The sequence below is a fragment of the Quercus robur genome, chromosome 9 (assembly GCF_932294415.1).
Source record: "Quercus robur chromosome 9, dhQueRobu3.1, whole genome shotgun sequence".
Lineage (NCBI taxonomy): Eukaryota > Viridiplantae > Streptophyta > Magnoliopsida > Fagales > Fagaceae > Quercus > Quercus robur.
This window is the reverse complement of record NC_065542.1, coordinates 8,645,878-8,660,310: the sequence shown is the minus strand read 5'-3', so window position 1 is coordinate 8,660,310 and position 14,433 is coordinate 8,645,878. Positions and strand designations below refer to the sequence as shown.

General features: G+C 36.0%; 2 protein-coding genes across 3 annotated transcripts; one reads left to right on the top strand and one right to left on the bottom strand.

Annotated features, from left to right (window-relative positions):
• Window positions 1–248: 248 nt before the first annotated feature.
• Window positions 249–4,013, top strand: LOC126699069 (oligopeptide transporter 6-like). Its single transcript, XM_050396625.1, has 6 exons — window positions 249–880; window positions 1,547–1,644; window positions 1,747–2,316; window positions 2,629–2,887; window positions 2,986–3,168; window positions 3,270–4,013. The coding sequence occupies exons 1-6, from the start codon at window positions 404–406 to the stop codon at window positions 3,879–3,881; spliced, it is 2,199 nt and encodes a 732-aa protein (XP_050252582.1). The 5' UTR covers window positions 249–403; the 3' UTR covers window positions 3,882–4,013.
• Window positions 4,014–5,469: 1,456 nt separating this feature from the next.
• On the bottom strand, window positions 5,470–13,670 carry LOC126698597 (U-box domain-containing protein 44-like). Of its 2 annotated transcripts, none has more exons than XM_050395935.1 (5): window positions 13,462–13,670; window positions 11,329–12,624; window positions 10,774–11,077; window positions 6,905–7,395; window positions 5,470–6,615 (listed from the first exon to the last, which is right to left on the bottom strand). In XM_050395935.1, the coding sequence occupies exons 2-5, from the start codon at window positions 12,547–12,549 to the stop codon at window positions 5,620–5,622; spliced, it is 3,012 nt and encodes a 1,003-aa protein (XP_050251892.1). In that variant the 5' UTR covers window positions 12,550–12,624; window positions 13,462–13,670; the 3' UTR covers window positions 5,470–5,619. The 2 variants fall into 2 exon arrangements, with proteins under 2 accessions (XP_050251892.1, XP_050251893.1); XM_050395936.1 differs by having other exon boundaries at window positions 11,329–12,567.
• Window positions 13,671–14,433: the final 763 nt, after the last annotated feature.

The following is a 14,433-nucleotide window of genomic DNA, read 5'->3' as shown; positions in this document are numbered from 1 at the left end:
AAGGTTGTTGGGTACTGATTAGTTTTACACATATTTTTTTAGAATATTTTAGAATCATAGACTTAGTCGAGTTTTACGGGTTAGTACTGAATTACCAAGGGTTAGAATTACTGTGTTTGTTTTTATCTAAAACACAAAAAAGGAAAAGAAAAAAAGTACAGTGTTTGTTTTTATCTAAAACACAAAAAGGAAAAGAATAAAAGAAAAGGATTCTATGTTTGTTAGGATTCGGATTCTATTTTGAAACTGACTCTCCTTATGAATCTATCCTTATATATAGACACCAGGCCTACATGCACAAAGTCCATTGCTATTTGATACCTCACATTCTTCTCAGTTATTTGCGCTGTTTACTCTAAAAATCAGCAATCACACATACATTGAAGTTTTGCTCAATATAATCATGGGTGAAGTGTTTGATGGGATCGAGGATGATTCCTTGGAGGTTAAGGAAGAGTGTCCCATAAAACAAGTGGACTTAACAGTGCCCAAAACTGATGATCCGACTATGCCTGCAGTGACATTCAGGATGTGGGTTCTGGGTGTTGCTGCATGTGTCATACTGTCTTTTGTGAACCAGTTCTTTTGGTACAGAAAAATGCCATTGACAGTGAGTTCAATATCTGCCCAGATTGCTGTGGTACCCATTGGACACTTCATGGCCAAGGTTTTGCCAAAAGATGCTTTCTTTAAGGGTACACGGTTTGAGTTTACAATGAATCCAGGGCCTTTTAACATCAAGGAACATGTTTTGATCACAATCTTTGCAAACTCGGGTGCTGGCACGGTTTATGCTGCTCATATATTGTCTGCAGTTAGGCTCTATTACAAGAGGAGCCTCACATTTCTTCCAGCCTTCATTGTTATGTTAACAACACAGGTTTTATTCCTTTATGTCTAAATTTGATTTTATTTATTTATTTATTTATTTTTATTTCAAAGAGTTAAAGGAAGGATTTTTAATGGTTATTTGATGATTTACATGCTGGATTGTGGAATATTTGACCGTTGTAATGTTTTATACCTTCTGGGACATTAGAATTAAAGTGGGAATTTTAGCACATGCTTCCAGCCTAATTTGAAAATTTAAAAGAATAGATCTGGAACAATAATATAATTTGGCACTAAATTATTTGTCAGGAAGAGAATCTTGGAAACTCTATCATGTAATACTTTTAGCTATTGTTGATTTTGAGGGTAATTGTAGGCTACTCAGTATGATGAAAAAGTTAAATAAACATGGGATCCTTTGGGATGAAGAATTTTGTTCCTGTGATTTTAAGTTGCAATAATATCTGTCCATAAGTTGTTTGCTATCAACTCACTTTCCAGATATCTAATGCAAATGTCAAAATAAAAATGTTATTTATGTAAATTTGATTTTATTGTGATAATGGCTATTAAAATGTTAATTTGAAAATTTCAAATCCTTCATATATTTTGAACAATAAATAAATTGTCCAACGTTGGTATATAGAAGTGTGCAGTGGATTACTTATAAATACAATCAAAGTCTAATGTTGTAGTTCTTTTGTTTAAACTGTAGGTTTTAGGGTTTGGTTGGGCGGGTCTTTTCCGAAAATATCTGGTAGAGCCAGGGGAAATGTGGTGGCCATCTAACCTTGTTCAGGTTGCATTGTTCAGGTAATTGTACCTTTGTAATATTTGGTAATCATAATCAATGAATAGGTATATTCATATTCATTAAATTGCTGTATCTTGATGGATGTAATATCACCATTACAGGGCTCTACATGAGAAGGAAAAAAGGCCTAAAGGCGGCATGACACGTACCCAATTCTTTCTCATAGTCTTGATCTGTAGCTTTGCTTACTGTGTCTTTCCAGGCTATTTTTTCGTCATGATAACATCTTTCTCTTGGGTTTGCTGGATTGCTCCTAAGTCTGTTCTTGTCCATCAATTGGGTTCTGGCTTACAAGGCCTTGGAATTGGTTCCTTCGGTATTGATTGGGCTACAATTTCCTCATACCTTGGTAGTCCACTAGCTAGTCCATGGTTCGCCACTGCCAATGTTGCTGTGGGATTCTTCCTTATAATGTATGTGATGACACCCATCACATACTGGTTCAATGTCTACAATGCCAAGACCTTCCCAATATATTCTAACGGCCTTTACACAACAAATGGTTCAGAATATGACATTTTGAGCATCATTAATTCCAATTTTCATCTTGATCGTGATACGTATGCACAGATGGGGCCTGTTCATCTAAGCACATTTTTTGCAATGACATACGGACTTGGATTTGCTACACTTGGTGCTACTCTTGTGCATGTTCTCCTTTTCAGTGGAAGGTAAGCATAACTTAAAGCATTCCATGAATGATGAAACTTCACGGTCCTTTTAGGAATTGCTGATTGTGTTAATAAGTAAAAAATAAATCAGATAATGGTAAATTAATTGTTGTCCCAACTTTTGTTAATCATCCTGCTACTACAAATGTTTTGCTATTTTCAACTCACTGGATTTCCCTTCTTTAAATTCCTATTGATATCATTAGTCACTGTAAAATAAATTCTATTTGGTGCAAAATGCCAGTTTTTGACAATATAAACTTTGGTAAGCGTTTTCTGGAAGCTAAGTTTATTTTCACTTCTCACATACAGAGACCTATGGAAGCAAAGCAAAAGCGCCTTTGGAGGGAAAACAAAAATTGATATACATACCAAGCTTATGAAGAAGTATAAAAAAGTTCCCATGTGGTGGTTTCTTGTCATCCTTGTGGTTAACATTGGCCTTATAATATTTACATGCGAGTATTATAACGAGTCACTTCAATTGCCTTGGTGGGGTGTACTTCTTGCTTGTGCCATTGCCGTTTTCTTCACTCTCCCAATTGGTATTATCTATGCCACCACAAACCAGGTAGATATATTAAACTTTACTGATGATTTTAGCTTTTCGTTTTACTATTTTTTTTTTATAAAAAAAAATCTACTGAATTTTAATCTCTGGTAAAACAGATGCCAGGTTTGAACATTATAACAGAATACGTTATTGGGTACATGTATCCAGAGCGTCCCGTTGCTAACATGTGCTTCAAGGTGTATGGATACATCAGCATGTCTCAAGGTCTAACCTTTTTGGCAGACTTTAAGCTTGGCCACTACATGAAAATTCCGCCAAGATCAATGTTTATGGCACAAGTCAGTTTAGTTTTCTTAGTTTCGCAAATTCATTATATATATATAAGCACATTGTAGGAGTAATAACAATATTCCATAACTAAATTTGTTGGCATTTCCAGGTAGTAGGGACAATCTTAGCAGTAATAGTATACACAGGAACTGCATGGTGGCTGATGGAAACCATTCCTCACCTGTGTGACACCTCCATGTTGCCTAAGGATAGCCCCTGGACTTGTCCAATGGACCATGTCTTCTTTGATGCATCCGTCATTTGGGGACTTGTTGGACCTCGTAGAATCTTTGGAGACCTTGGCGAATATGGAAATATCAATTGGTTCTTTCTTGGTGGAGCAATTGCACCTCTCTTAGTTTGGCTTGCACACAAGGCATTCCCAAAGCAAAATTGGATCCGATTGATTCACATGCCTGTGCTGTTGGGTTCCACATCAATGATGCCCCCAGCTAGCGCGGTAAGCTTCACTAGTTGGATCATTGTTGGGTTTCTCTCTGGATTTGTGGTGTTCAAATACAAACCAGATATGTGGAAGCGTTACAATTATGTTCTCTCTGGTGGTCTTGATGCTGGAACTGCTTTCATGGCTGTGTTGTTGTTCCTTGCCTTGGGTGCCACGCAAATTCAATGGTGGGGAAACAATGGGGAAGGTTGCCCCTTAGCTTCTTGCCCAACTGCAAAGGGGATTGTTGTTGATGGTTGCCCAATTTTTTCTTAAAATCATATCATTGACTGACTTCAGTTTAATTAAACAATTTCTTGTAAATAATTATGGGTTTTAAAGATACATACTCTTTTAATGTTTGTTTTTGGTTTGGATATATGATAGATGTTTTTGCTTTTCAAGGTAGTGATACCATTCTCTTTCGTTGTCACTGTCCAATTGCTTTTGTTTCTTGTGTTATGTAAGCAGGTTATATAATCAGAATGTTGTCTATTATTCATTCTCAATGATGAGTAAAATGGTTTTTTTTTTTTTTTTAAATAATAAAAAATATGATGGGAATAATACTGGATTAGGATAGTTGGTAAGATGTTTTAATATACATAATGAAAGATTCGGTGGTTGAATCATAATGCTTTTTTTTTTTGTCATTAAAAAAAAAAAAAAAAACTGGTGAACTCACAATTTTATTGTCGCTAGTTCCTGTCAATGTCACCAAGTTTAGTTTTGGAATATTATTATTATTATTATTATTTTAGAAGTTTTGGAATATTATTATACCTTCTAGATATAGGTTGAAATTTTATCCAAAAAAAAAAACAAAAAGTTAACTTTGAGTCTAGTTCTTGGTCAGTCTTGAGAATGCTATCTAATTTCGTGTTTAAGGGTTCTGGGGCCAAAAATACCTCAATGAAGAGGAGCACTTTAGCAAGTTATACAAGTATAATGCAAATTCAACGGTTGTCGTATGTGGAATTAAACTTTTCGGGGCTGTTACTTCGTCAACTTAACAATGACTAAGTGCAGACTTTGAATCAAACAAATCCATTGTTGAATAGATAAGATCTACACAACAAGAAAATAAATTCAATAAGATAAACTACTTGCATAAAAGATTAAATATTGGAAAGAAACTTGTATTTACAGGCTAATTAAAATCAAAAAGAGAAATTATAAGAATAAACAAGAAGGATATGGATGTTTGATACTTGAGACTTGATGGTTGTTGGTGGTTGATATAAATCACGTGTCATGCGTATCTTGATCCTTTGGGACACCTGTCTTGATACCTTGTAATTCTTTCCTTGATTTTTGAGACAGTTACTCAATTGCAAGTCTAACTCCATTTTATTCATATTTCTGCTTCTTTATAGCTGTTTGATCAGCAGTTATATGGCTGCCACTCCATTTAGCACATCGTAATTATGTATTTTGACTCTTTTTAAACACATGGACAGGTGTTGTGTTCCCTTTGTGCCGTAGGAAAATTATAGAATACTCTCAAAATACTACAAATGCATTCTCCTTCCCCTAACAAGAATAGTGAGTCCCACTATGAATTTAATAAGTGAAACTCATTATTATGTGAGAGGAGACAGTGCTTATTTATTGTACTCTTAGAGTATTCTTTAATTATACTATGCCACGTAGCTATTTCTAAGTTAATTATTTTATACAACAAAACAGTTAGCAAGAAAAATGGTGAGATTTAGCGCAAAGGTGTTATGTCTTCTAAAAATTGATCTGAATTCAGTTCAAAATATAACCAAAAAAAAAAAAAAAACCATTCGTATATATGCCTATTTACTAGCTCTGACACCTTAAACCTTTTAACTTCTATGTGAGTGAATTTAGTTCAGCCTTTTCTGTAACTGTTGAGGAAAATTCTCATTGAAATCTCAAGAAAAAGACTTCACCGTATCTTATGCTGTATTCCTCCCATCTTATATTACAACCTACGGATTATTGATCAACATGATTCATGTATAATCAAAATGAATAATGTCATAAATCAAAAAAATGATGACTGTTGACCAAGCACATTCAACTGAGCAAGTACCCTGGCAGCCAGAGATTTCATATGACTATTTTTCCTCTGAGCTATTTCTACCAATGGGATTTGTGCTGAAGTTCCATATTTTAGCTTGAACTCCACCAGCCGAAAAATTCTTTCTAAAGCAGTAAGGGATTTCTCCTGCAATTTTTCAGAAGGTGAACTCAATAATTTTATAATTGGAACAATGGCATCTGCTTCAGCTAGCACTTTACTGCCACTCTGCAACCTTTCATCATCTATCAGTGTCAACAGTGCGTCTAAGGAAGCCTCACAGGGTCCGAGATCAGGCTCCCCAAGCATCCTCACTAGAGGTTCCAGAGCATTGGCCTGTAAAATGCAAAATGAAGACTCAACTGTACAGATTCCTAAATGTACAGGACAGCCAGTTTCGGGTGCAGCCAAGCAACACTGGAAAATCCCACGCTTCTTCATTGGCTTGCTCAAGCTAACTGAACTTTCTGAAAACTGCTTAAGTGAAATGGCCGCATTTTGTTTTGTCAAAGCAGTTCCAGAAACCAGCATATGTACCAGCACAGGGATAAGGCCAGCTTCAGCTACTATCTTCTGCCATTCTTGATTTGTTGAGACAGTAAAACGACAGAGAGCTCCAACAGCATTCTCTATTACCTGCCTCTTGTGTAAGGCATTTTTATTTGCATCAGTCAGACACGCATATATGGTCTGAACTGCCTCAGCTTCTATAAGCCACTGATTGAGCTGTCGGTCCATAGGAAGTTTAGAGATAATACCCATTGCAGCAGCAATCTCTTCTACATCATTGGGAGTTTTGATTATCCTGAGCAATGTCTCAATGCATCTCTGACCCACATGTTCCAAAAAGGTGTCTTTATCTCCATCTTCTATCAAGCAATGGAACAACTTTACAGCATTTTCCCGTATAGTATGGTTATCCACCTCACATAACTGAACCAATACTTGAACTGCAGAGAGCTGGGAATTATAGACATGCCAGTTAGTGGTTGCTTCCAACTAATCACTTCCGTTAGAAATTATAAAATCAATCAAGAAGGATAAGCATGATTTCATCTGAGATGGTAAAGTGTAAAAATTCCTCGACTAATAGAAGGGACCACAATAAATGGGGAGATACAATAGAAATCAACTTATACATAAAATAAAATTTTAGTTCAACAAAAAAAAATGTGAACATCGTGTTTAGGCTGTTTTTGTTGTAATCCTTTTTAGTTTCCCAATAGGATCCTAGGAGTTTAACAATTACCTGCCTCAACTTCATCCTGATGTCTAAACCATTAGGAGAATGGCACAGTGCTTGAAAGGTATGGAGAATGCTTCTTTGTATGTCTGGTCCTGTTAATGATACAAGTGAAAAGAGCTTAAAAATATCTTCCTCAGATTCTAACAACAAAATCTGCTCCTGATCAGCTTCTTGGAGAGTGGTTGATATTGCGAGGTGCATGATTGTGGCGGCTACCTGCTCACGTAGAGGTGGTGATGATAAACTATGACGATACAGAAGTTCAAATAGTGGCCCAACTGCACCTTCTTTGATCATCTGGAGGCCATTTTGTGGCAAGTCTGAGACCTGCAGAAGAGCTTTAACAGCCACTTTCTTCATCTCTAAGTCACCATGTGAAAGCATTTGAAGAAGGGGGCTCAATGCCCCATCTTTAACTATGGACAATTTATTGAGATCGGTCAATTCAATTTCTGAAAAAGTTTCAGCCATGACCAATCTAACATTCTCACGTCCTGCATCAAGGCAGTCATCAAATCATAACTTAGTAGTAACAAATTTAAGACTTTCCTGGTTACACTATACAAGTTAAGCCAGCTGTAACAAGTTGTAAACCAATATCCAACCTCGTGGACATTTGCATATGCTAGACTCAAAGTCCAAATAAAAGCTTCATACAATTACCACGTGAATATATTTTCATAATATCAAGAATTCTCTTCAAGTGTGGAAGTATTTTATATTGAACCTCAGAAAGGATAACCTACATGTAAGGACATTTTGCCAAAAAAACATAAGAAACATCAACTGTGGACACACTTTTCCTGCCTTCACTGTCTTTAGCCTGCATTTTAGTTTGTGTCTCTTGTCCTAATCTCTTAAGGACCTTTTGCACATTTCTTTTAATTTTATATGATGTTTTCCACAGGCTTAGAGTAAAATAAATAAATAAAGACCAATTTAAAAATATATTCTTTCATATTTGCATTTCTTGCTCATACAACTCACTTCATAGAGTTAATTGAAGAAAAGGGTTCCAGATGATGACATAGAATGACTCCAAAGTTCAGAAATATGAAATTTTCCTTAAGCCAGTGATCTTGCTCCTCAAAGGCACAATGTTAAATGTATTAGGGCCCAAGCTTATTGTAAAGCCCAAGCCTTTGAAAATCTATACTTGGCAGGTCAAATAACCTAGTCCAATTAGGATTAAAATAGGATTGGGCTAGGTTTTCTATAAATACCCTTTGATGTACAATATCAATGAATTTTACTCTATTTTGGGTCTCATTTTTGCCTCCAGAAAAGTCTACAGTTGATTGTAAATGAGTTTAGAAGATTGAAACTTGGTCTGATGGTATAGTGGACATGCGGCCTCCTGGCTATAATCACCAACCGTACACTGTTTATCACTCTCACAAAGTCCTTTGTGGCCTCAAACAAGCTCCCCAAGCCTGGTTTGCCAAATTTGGTGCTATAATTTAACAGCCCAGCTTCTGAATCTTAATGACTCTGCCTTCTTTCTTCATCTCACAAATACCAGTGTTAGTCAATTGCTATTACATGCTGATGACATTGTTATTATTGGAGATGACCTTGTAGGGATTGAGGAACTAAATTGATCACTCAGCCACCAATTCAAAATGAAGGATTTGGGCACTCTCAGCTACTTATTGATCTGAAGGTTGCTTCCTTTGATGACAGCTATTATCTCTCTCCAGCAAAACATGCCTCTGTTCTCATCTCTCATGCGAGTCTCACTAATTGCAAACTTGCTAACGTGCCTCTTGACTACAATATCAAGCTTCATGCCACAAATGATGAGTCTCTTCATGGTGCTACTCTCTACAAGCAATTAGTTACTAGTATTGTGTACTTAACTGTTACTTGTCCTGTTATTTCTCATGCTGTACACATCCTCAGTCAATTTATATATTCTCATGCTGTCCTGATCATAGAAGTTTACTTCAAGTATTGTTCTCTACATCTTGTGATATCTCAAGGACACACTTTCATGGACTTTTCTTCCCTTCTACCAGTAATTCCATACTGCATGCATATTCTAATGGTGATCGGGCATGTGATTCCATTCATAGTTGTTCCACCATTGGATATTGCTTTTTGCAAGATGATGTATTGATTTCTTGGCTAAGTAAAATGCAACTTCTTGTTGCTAGAGCTCTAGTATTGAGGCTGAATACCATGCTCTTACTGACACAACTGCTTAGCTCACTTGGTTGCACTCTCTTCTCTCAAGGAAAAGAGAGTCTTTATTAACACTTTTATTTATTTTGATAATCAGAGTGCTATTCATCCACATGATGTCTTCCATGTGTTAAATATTAGCATTGATACACCATGTTGAATATGCTAGTATAGATGCGGAAGCGAAAGCATAGAGTATAGAATATAGTAACACACGAGAGTTACGTGGTTCAGCCTAACGGCCTACATCCACGGAGGAAACCCTAAAGGGTTACATCAATAATATATTAGAGTGTAGTACAAATCCCTGTGTTACAATAAATCATAACATGTGTATATATAGTAGACTAAACCCTAGACTAATAGACTTCTAGTACAAGTAGGAGACTTGGCTTGCACACAAAGTAGAATTAGGTTTGGGCCTATACTAATGGGCTAATATATCTTTAACACCCCCTCTCAAACTCAAGATGGAAGCTTGATGAAATCTTGAGATTTGATAAGGTTGAGAAGATCCCTTGAATGAAGTTTGGCTCTGTGACGGTAGTTTGAGGAAGGCAATGGTCTTGCAGTGTTGATGCGACTTCTAATAGTGGCTTGACTATACCGGAGAGTTTTGACGGCAGTAGTAGGAAGCCAAAAAAAGATGAACGCAGTGAAGAAAAACACCGAGGAAGACAAAGATTGCTCTTAAATATACCGTAAGGACAGAAAACCATGACCACAGGAAGGTGGCTCTGATACCATGTTAAATATTAGCATTGATACACCATGTTGAATATGCTAGTATAGATGCGGAAGCGAAAGCATAGAGTATAGAATATAGTAACACACGAGAGTTACGTGGTTCAGCCTAACGGCCTACATCCACGGAGGAAACCCTAAAGGGCTACATCAATAATATATTAGAGTGTAGTACAAATCCCTGTGTTACAATAAATCATAACATGTGTATATATAGTAGACTAAACCCTAGACTAATAGACTTCTAGTACAAGTAGGAGACTTGGCTTGCACACAAAGTAGAATTAAGCTTGGGCTTATACTAATGGGCTAATATATCTTTAACACCATGAATAGAAAAAACATATTAAGATCGATTGTTGCTTCATTCATCATCATCTCCTTCACGACCTTCTCCAACTCTAATCTGTCTCTTCTAATGAACAACATGCCGACATTTTCACTAAGTCCCTTGCTCCTAGTCACTTTTTTGCATGCTTCTCCCCAAACTCAAGCTAGTCTCAGATTTGCCACCTTAAGTTTGAGGGGGGATGCTAGTTGTATTAGGGCCAAATTAGTTGCATGTCAAGTAACCTAGTACTACCAGGATTAAAATGAGGTGAGGTTGGGTTTTTCTATAAATACCCTGTGATACATAGTTTTATAGTGTGAATATCCCTGAAGGTTGCTCTATTTTTGCACAAAAGACTATCAGAATAATACTCAAAGTTAAAAATTAAACTAGATATAAGGGTCATGCTAACGAGTGCCCTAAGGGCACTCATTAACAATTCATTTTAGGGAAGTTTTGACATCACTTTTATGGGAAATGAAAAAAACTGTCAAAACATTAATTGTTTTTTTTTTTTTTTTTTTTCCATAAAAACTTTCTTTAATTGGCATTTCCCTTATTATTTTAACCATACACCCAAAAATCTAACAACCTGACTGGAGTTCCAGCATACCTGAAGAAAGAAGCTGTAACAAAGGTTTAAAATGATTTGCTTTGGCCATCTCTATAACATTCTGATCAAGGAAAGACAAATTCTCCAGAAGCTCTTGGGCATCTTTGGCAGCTTGAATATCATCACTACTTAACATGGTCACCAGGAGAAGTATGCAGCCGTGAACTGATCCAATTGAATCTCGTACCACATTACTTCTGGACAGTTCAAGTAACAACTGCAATGCTAACTTGCCTTCATCAATTTGGCGTGCTAGTGAGCGAACAATGGATTCAAGTGCATTATCCACGTTCGAGATTCTTTCCTGTCAAAAAGCATGATTCATTTAATATTTAACTGTCCCTTCCATCACCAACTGATAAAAATAAGGTCAGCCTATATCCATAAGTAGAAAAGCTATGTATTGAAATCACACATTTTGAATTCTTAAAACGAAGCATTCAAAAGAAATCACGCATATCTACTTCATCACCAGATAAAGTACTACAGCTTGAAGATTAGATTAACCATTTAGCCTCTTAAAAAATAAAAATAAAAACAGGAGTTTGAAGGTACCTTATTGTCATCACTGTCCTTTGCAAGCATAAATAAGATGAACAGAGCGTGCTTTCTTATTTCACGATTTTTTGCACTGAGAAGTCCAACTAGAACTGGAATGTAGTCCTCCATTGTCATCCATTCCCGATGCAACTCTCTTTCTGTACATATATCCTGCAGTTTGCTTAATGACTGAAGCATTTCTGTCTCTTCACTTGACTGGAGTCTGGGTTTAATAGAGACAATGTTAATGATGGTATTCCTTTCCTTCCATTCTTCAATTGATTGTCGAAGAGTTTTGTTGGGCCGGATAACTGAAGTGTTCAAGGGAACCATGGTCAAGGGACAAAGATTGTTCCCTTCAGCAAAGCACTTCTCTATGGCACTCCTTTCGAATGTCCGACCTGAGGTAGTTTCCACAGGGTCAACCATAACAGCCTGAGTGATGGGGCAATAAAAAGACTGGAGAGGTTCCAATGGTTGCCTACCTAAAGCATTTCGCTTTTCAAAATATTTCTTTTCTTTTTCATCAAGAGATGTTGTGGCATCAGCCTTTTTAAGCAATGTAATGATTTGTTCCATTTGAACATCTTCTGCCAAGTCTTTTCTCAGCGTTGCATCTTCAACTTCCCTTTTGAATTCTTCAAATTCTTTCTTCAATTCAGGCTGCTCTGGGGATATCCCAATAGCCTCAGCAATATGAACTAACAATTGATTTGCACATGACCGATCAAAGTTCCTCCCTTGTATTCCTAACTCAATCTTTTTTATAACTTCATCCTCCGCTGCAGTTACCCAATACACTGCATCTAGCATATCCTTAGAGAGCTTGATAACCTGGTTTTTAATATCCAATGAAACATCCAAAGACGTCAAAGGAATGAGGCTTAGCGCCCTACCAATCTCTTTAGTACTGCTCTCTAAAAGCTTAACAATCTTCCGGCAAGTGATTAGGATATATATCTTATTTCTTTTACGGCATTCAAGTGCTAGATGCTTAGCAACTTTAATCTCTCGGTTGATAGTTTGCAGAGCATTTTCTAAGCTCTTGGAATGGTCTACATTTTGCTCCAATAGCTCTTTTAATATCTCCAAGTATGTTGAGAATTTCTTGAAATTTTCCTTCTGAATGAGAACACCCTTGGCTGCATTTACAGTATCAATTATTGCAAGGACAGTCTGGGAGAATAAGTCCGATGCTGGAATTGGTGAGGTACTAATAATCACTCCTGTTGCCATCTTATTACTCAGGAAATTCTATAAACAATTGTCAACAGCTCCATCAACCACATTCCAAACATGAAAGACAGATGCCTGCCCAAATTAGTAGGAAAACAATTAGAAACACCCATTTAAACTCTGGTCATAGTTCCTATAAGTATTTTCTATTTAGAAAAGAAACTAAGTCATTAAGGTATTAATTCTCAATGATCATGTATTAAACAGATGAGAATTACCCATATTTAGTTGCTGAGAAATAGTGAAGAAAATAGAAGAAAACAAAATATTGAATTTGAAACAAATGTCTTATATCAATTAGGGAGGTGTCAGAGACTATGAATTTCAATAAAATAGCATGACAAAAAAGAATACATATGGTTGGCCCTAATTAATAGGTTGAGCATCTATAGCCCAAAGGTTTTGGGACTATGACTTGTGGTTGTTGTTGAACCCCATGTCTTATATCAAAAAGAAAAAAAAAAATGCCCCCAGATATTTCAATTTCTTTTCTTTTCCTACCTTTTCTCAGCAGCCAAACATGTAGTTCGGGAACCAACAACAGCAAAAGTAAATTCAAATGGTGTGGTCTAAATTTCATAAGCGTGATAAGGGTAAGAAACAGTGAAGCCTGCTGAAATATAATCTCTATTAGGACAAAGAGAAAACGCAGAAAAAAAAAAAAAAGAAAAAAAAAAACCATATCCTAAACTTTTCACTTTTTAGGACCCAATTCTTATGGCATACTCAAAGCTGAGATTTCCATTGTTTAGAAACCAAAACAACATACAAACACAAATTCCAATACTACATTTTCTTTTATTTTTACTTGTTTTTAATTTACTCAGCAACAAAACATAGAGATATTATCTATCTACCACATTAACACATAATCAAATCCAAATAATGCAAATTAGAGAGAGAGAGACTGACCCGAGATACAAGTTTCAAGTCAATGGGTCGGGTCTAGTTATTTTGGTAAGTTTTTCCAGGAAAATGAGCAAACAAAAACTTTCCCAGAAAAGAGGGTTGTCAAGGAGCTTTATTATTATTCTTCAAAAACCAAAGCTGCTTTTCTCTCTCTCTCTCTCAGACACAAGTCACACAACTCAAACACAAATACAGACTATCCCTTTCGAGAAAGTTAAAAGAAAAATGTTATTTACGTTCGAAATATAATACTTTTCTTTCCTCAGAAAAGTGACAAATCATTCACGTTGAAATAAATTACATAATAAAAAGACAGCAGCTGATCGAAGACAAGTCAAAGTGTTTCTTACCTTGTACAGTTATTATAGTCTTCCATGTTCACAGCCAATGAAATGATGCCACGTCAGTTCTACAGAAAATTTTTCTGCATTAGTGTCCACGTGGCTGAGTTTGAGCCGCGGGTGTAAAAACGTATGTTAGGAGTGACAGGGTACTGAGCTTGAACTCGAAGTGGAAAGGACGTTAAGGTGAGAATTGGCGCCAGTATAACGGCAAAATACAGGTGGCCTTGTGTGGACGGGAAGTTCCTAACTAAATTCATGGGTCCGCCCGCCTTTAAGACCATATTTTAATCATACATTTTTAAAAAGTTCATAAATTTTTTTATTTTTTCATAAAAATAATTTATTATTGTATACCTTAAGGGCAAATGTTAGTAATATCCATAAAATATATACCGTCTCCTTGCATACATGTTTTCTAGGATTTTTATGGAGAGAGTTTATTTGATTTTTAATTTAGTGTAAAATTTAATTACAGTATAATTTAAATTGTTTTTTAAGTTCTTATCTTAAAATTTAGCTATATGACTTTGTTTAACTGAAAATACACTTTTATCCAATGAAAATACAGTTATATGACTAAATCTTAAGATGAAAAACTAAAGAATAACACAGTACGTAAATTTTGTCTTTT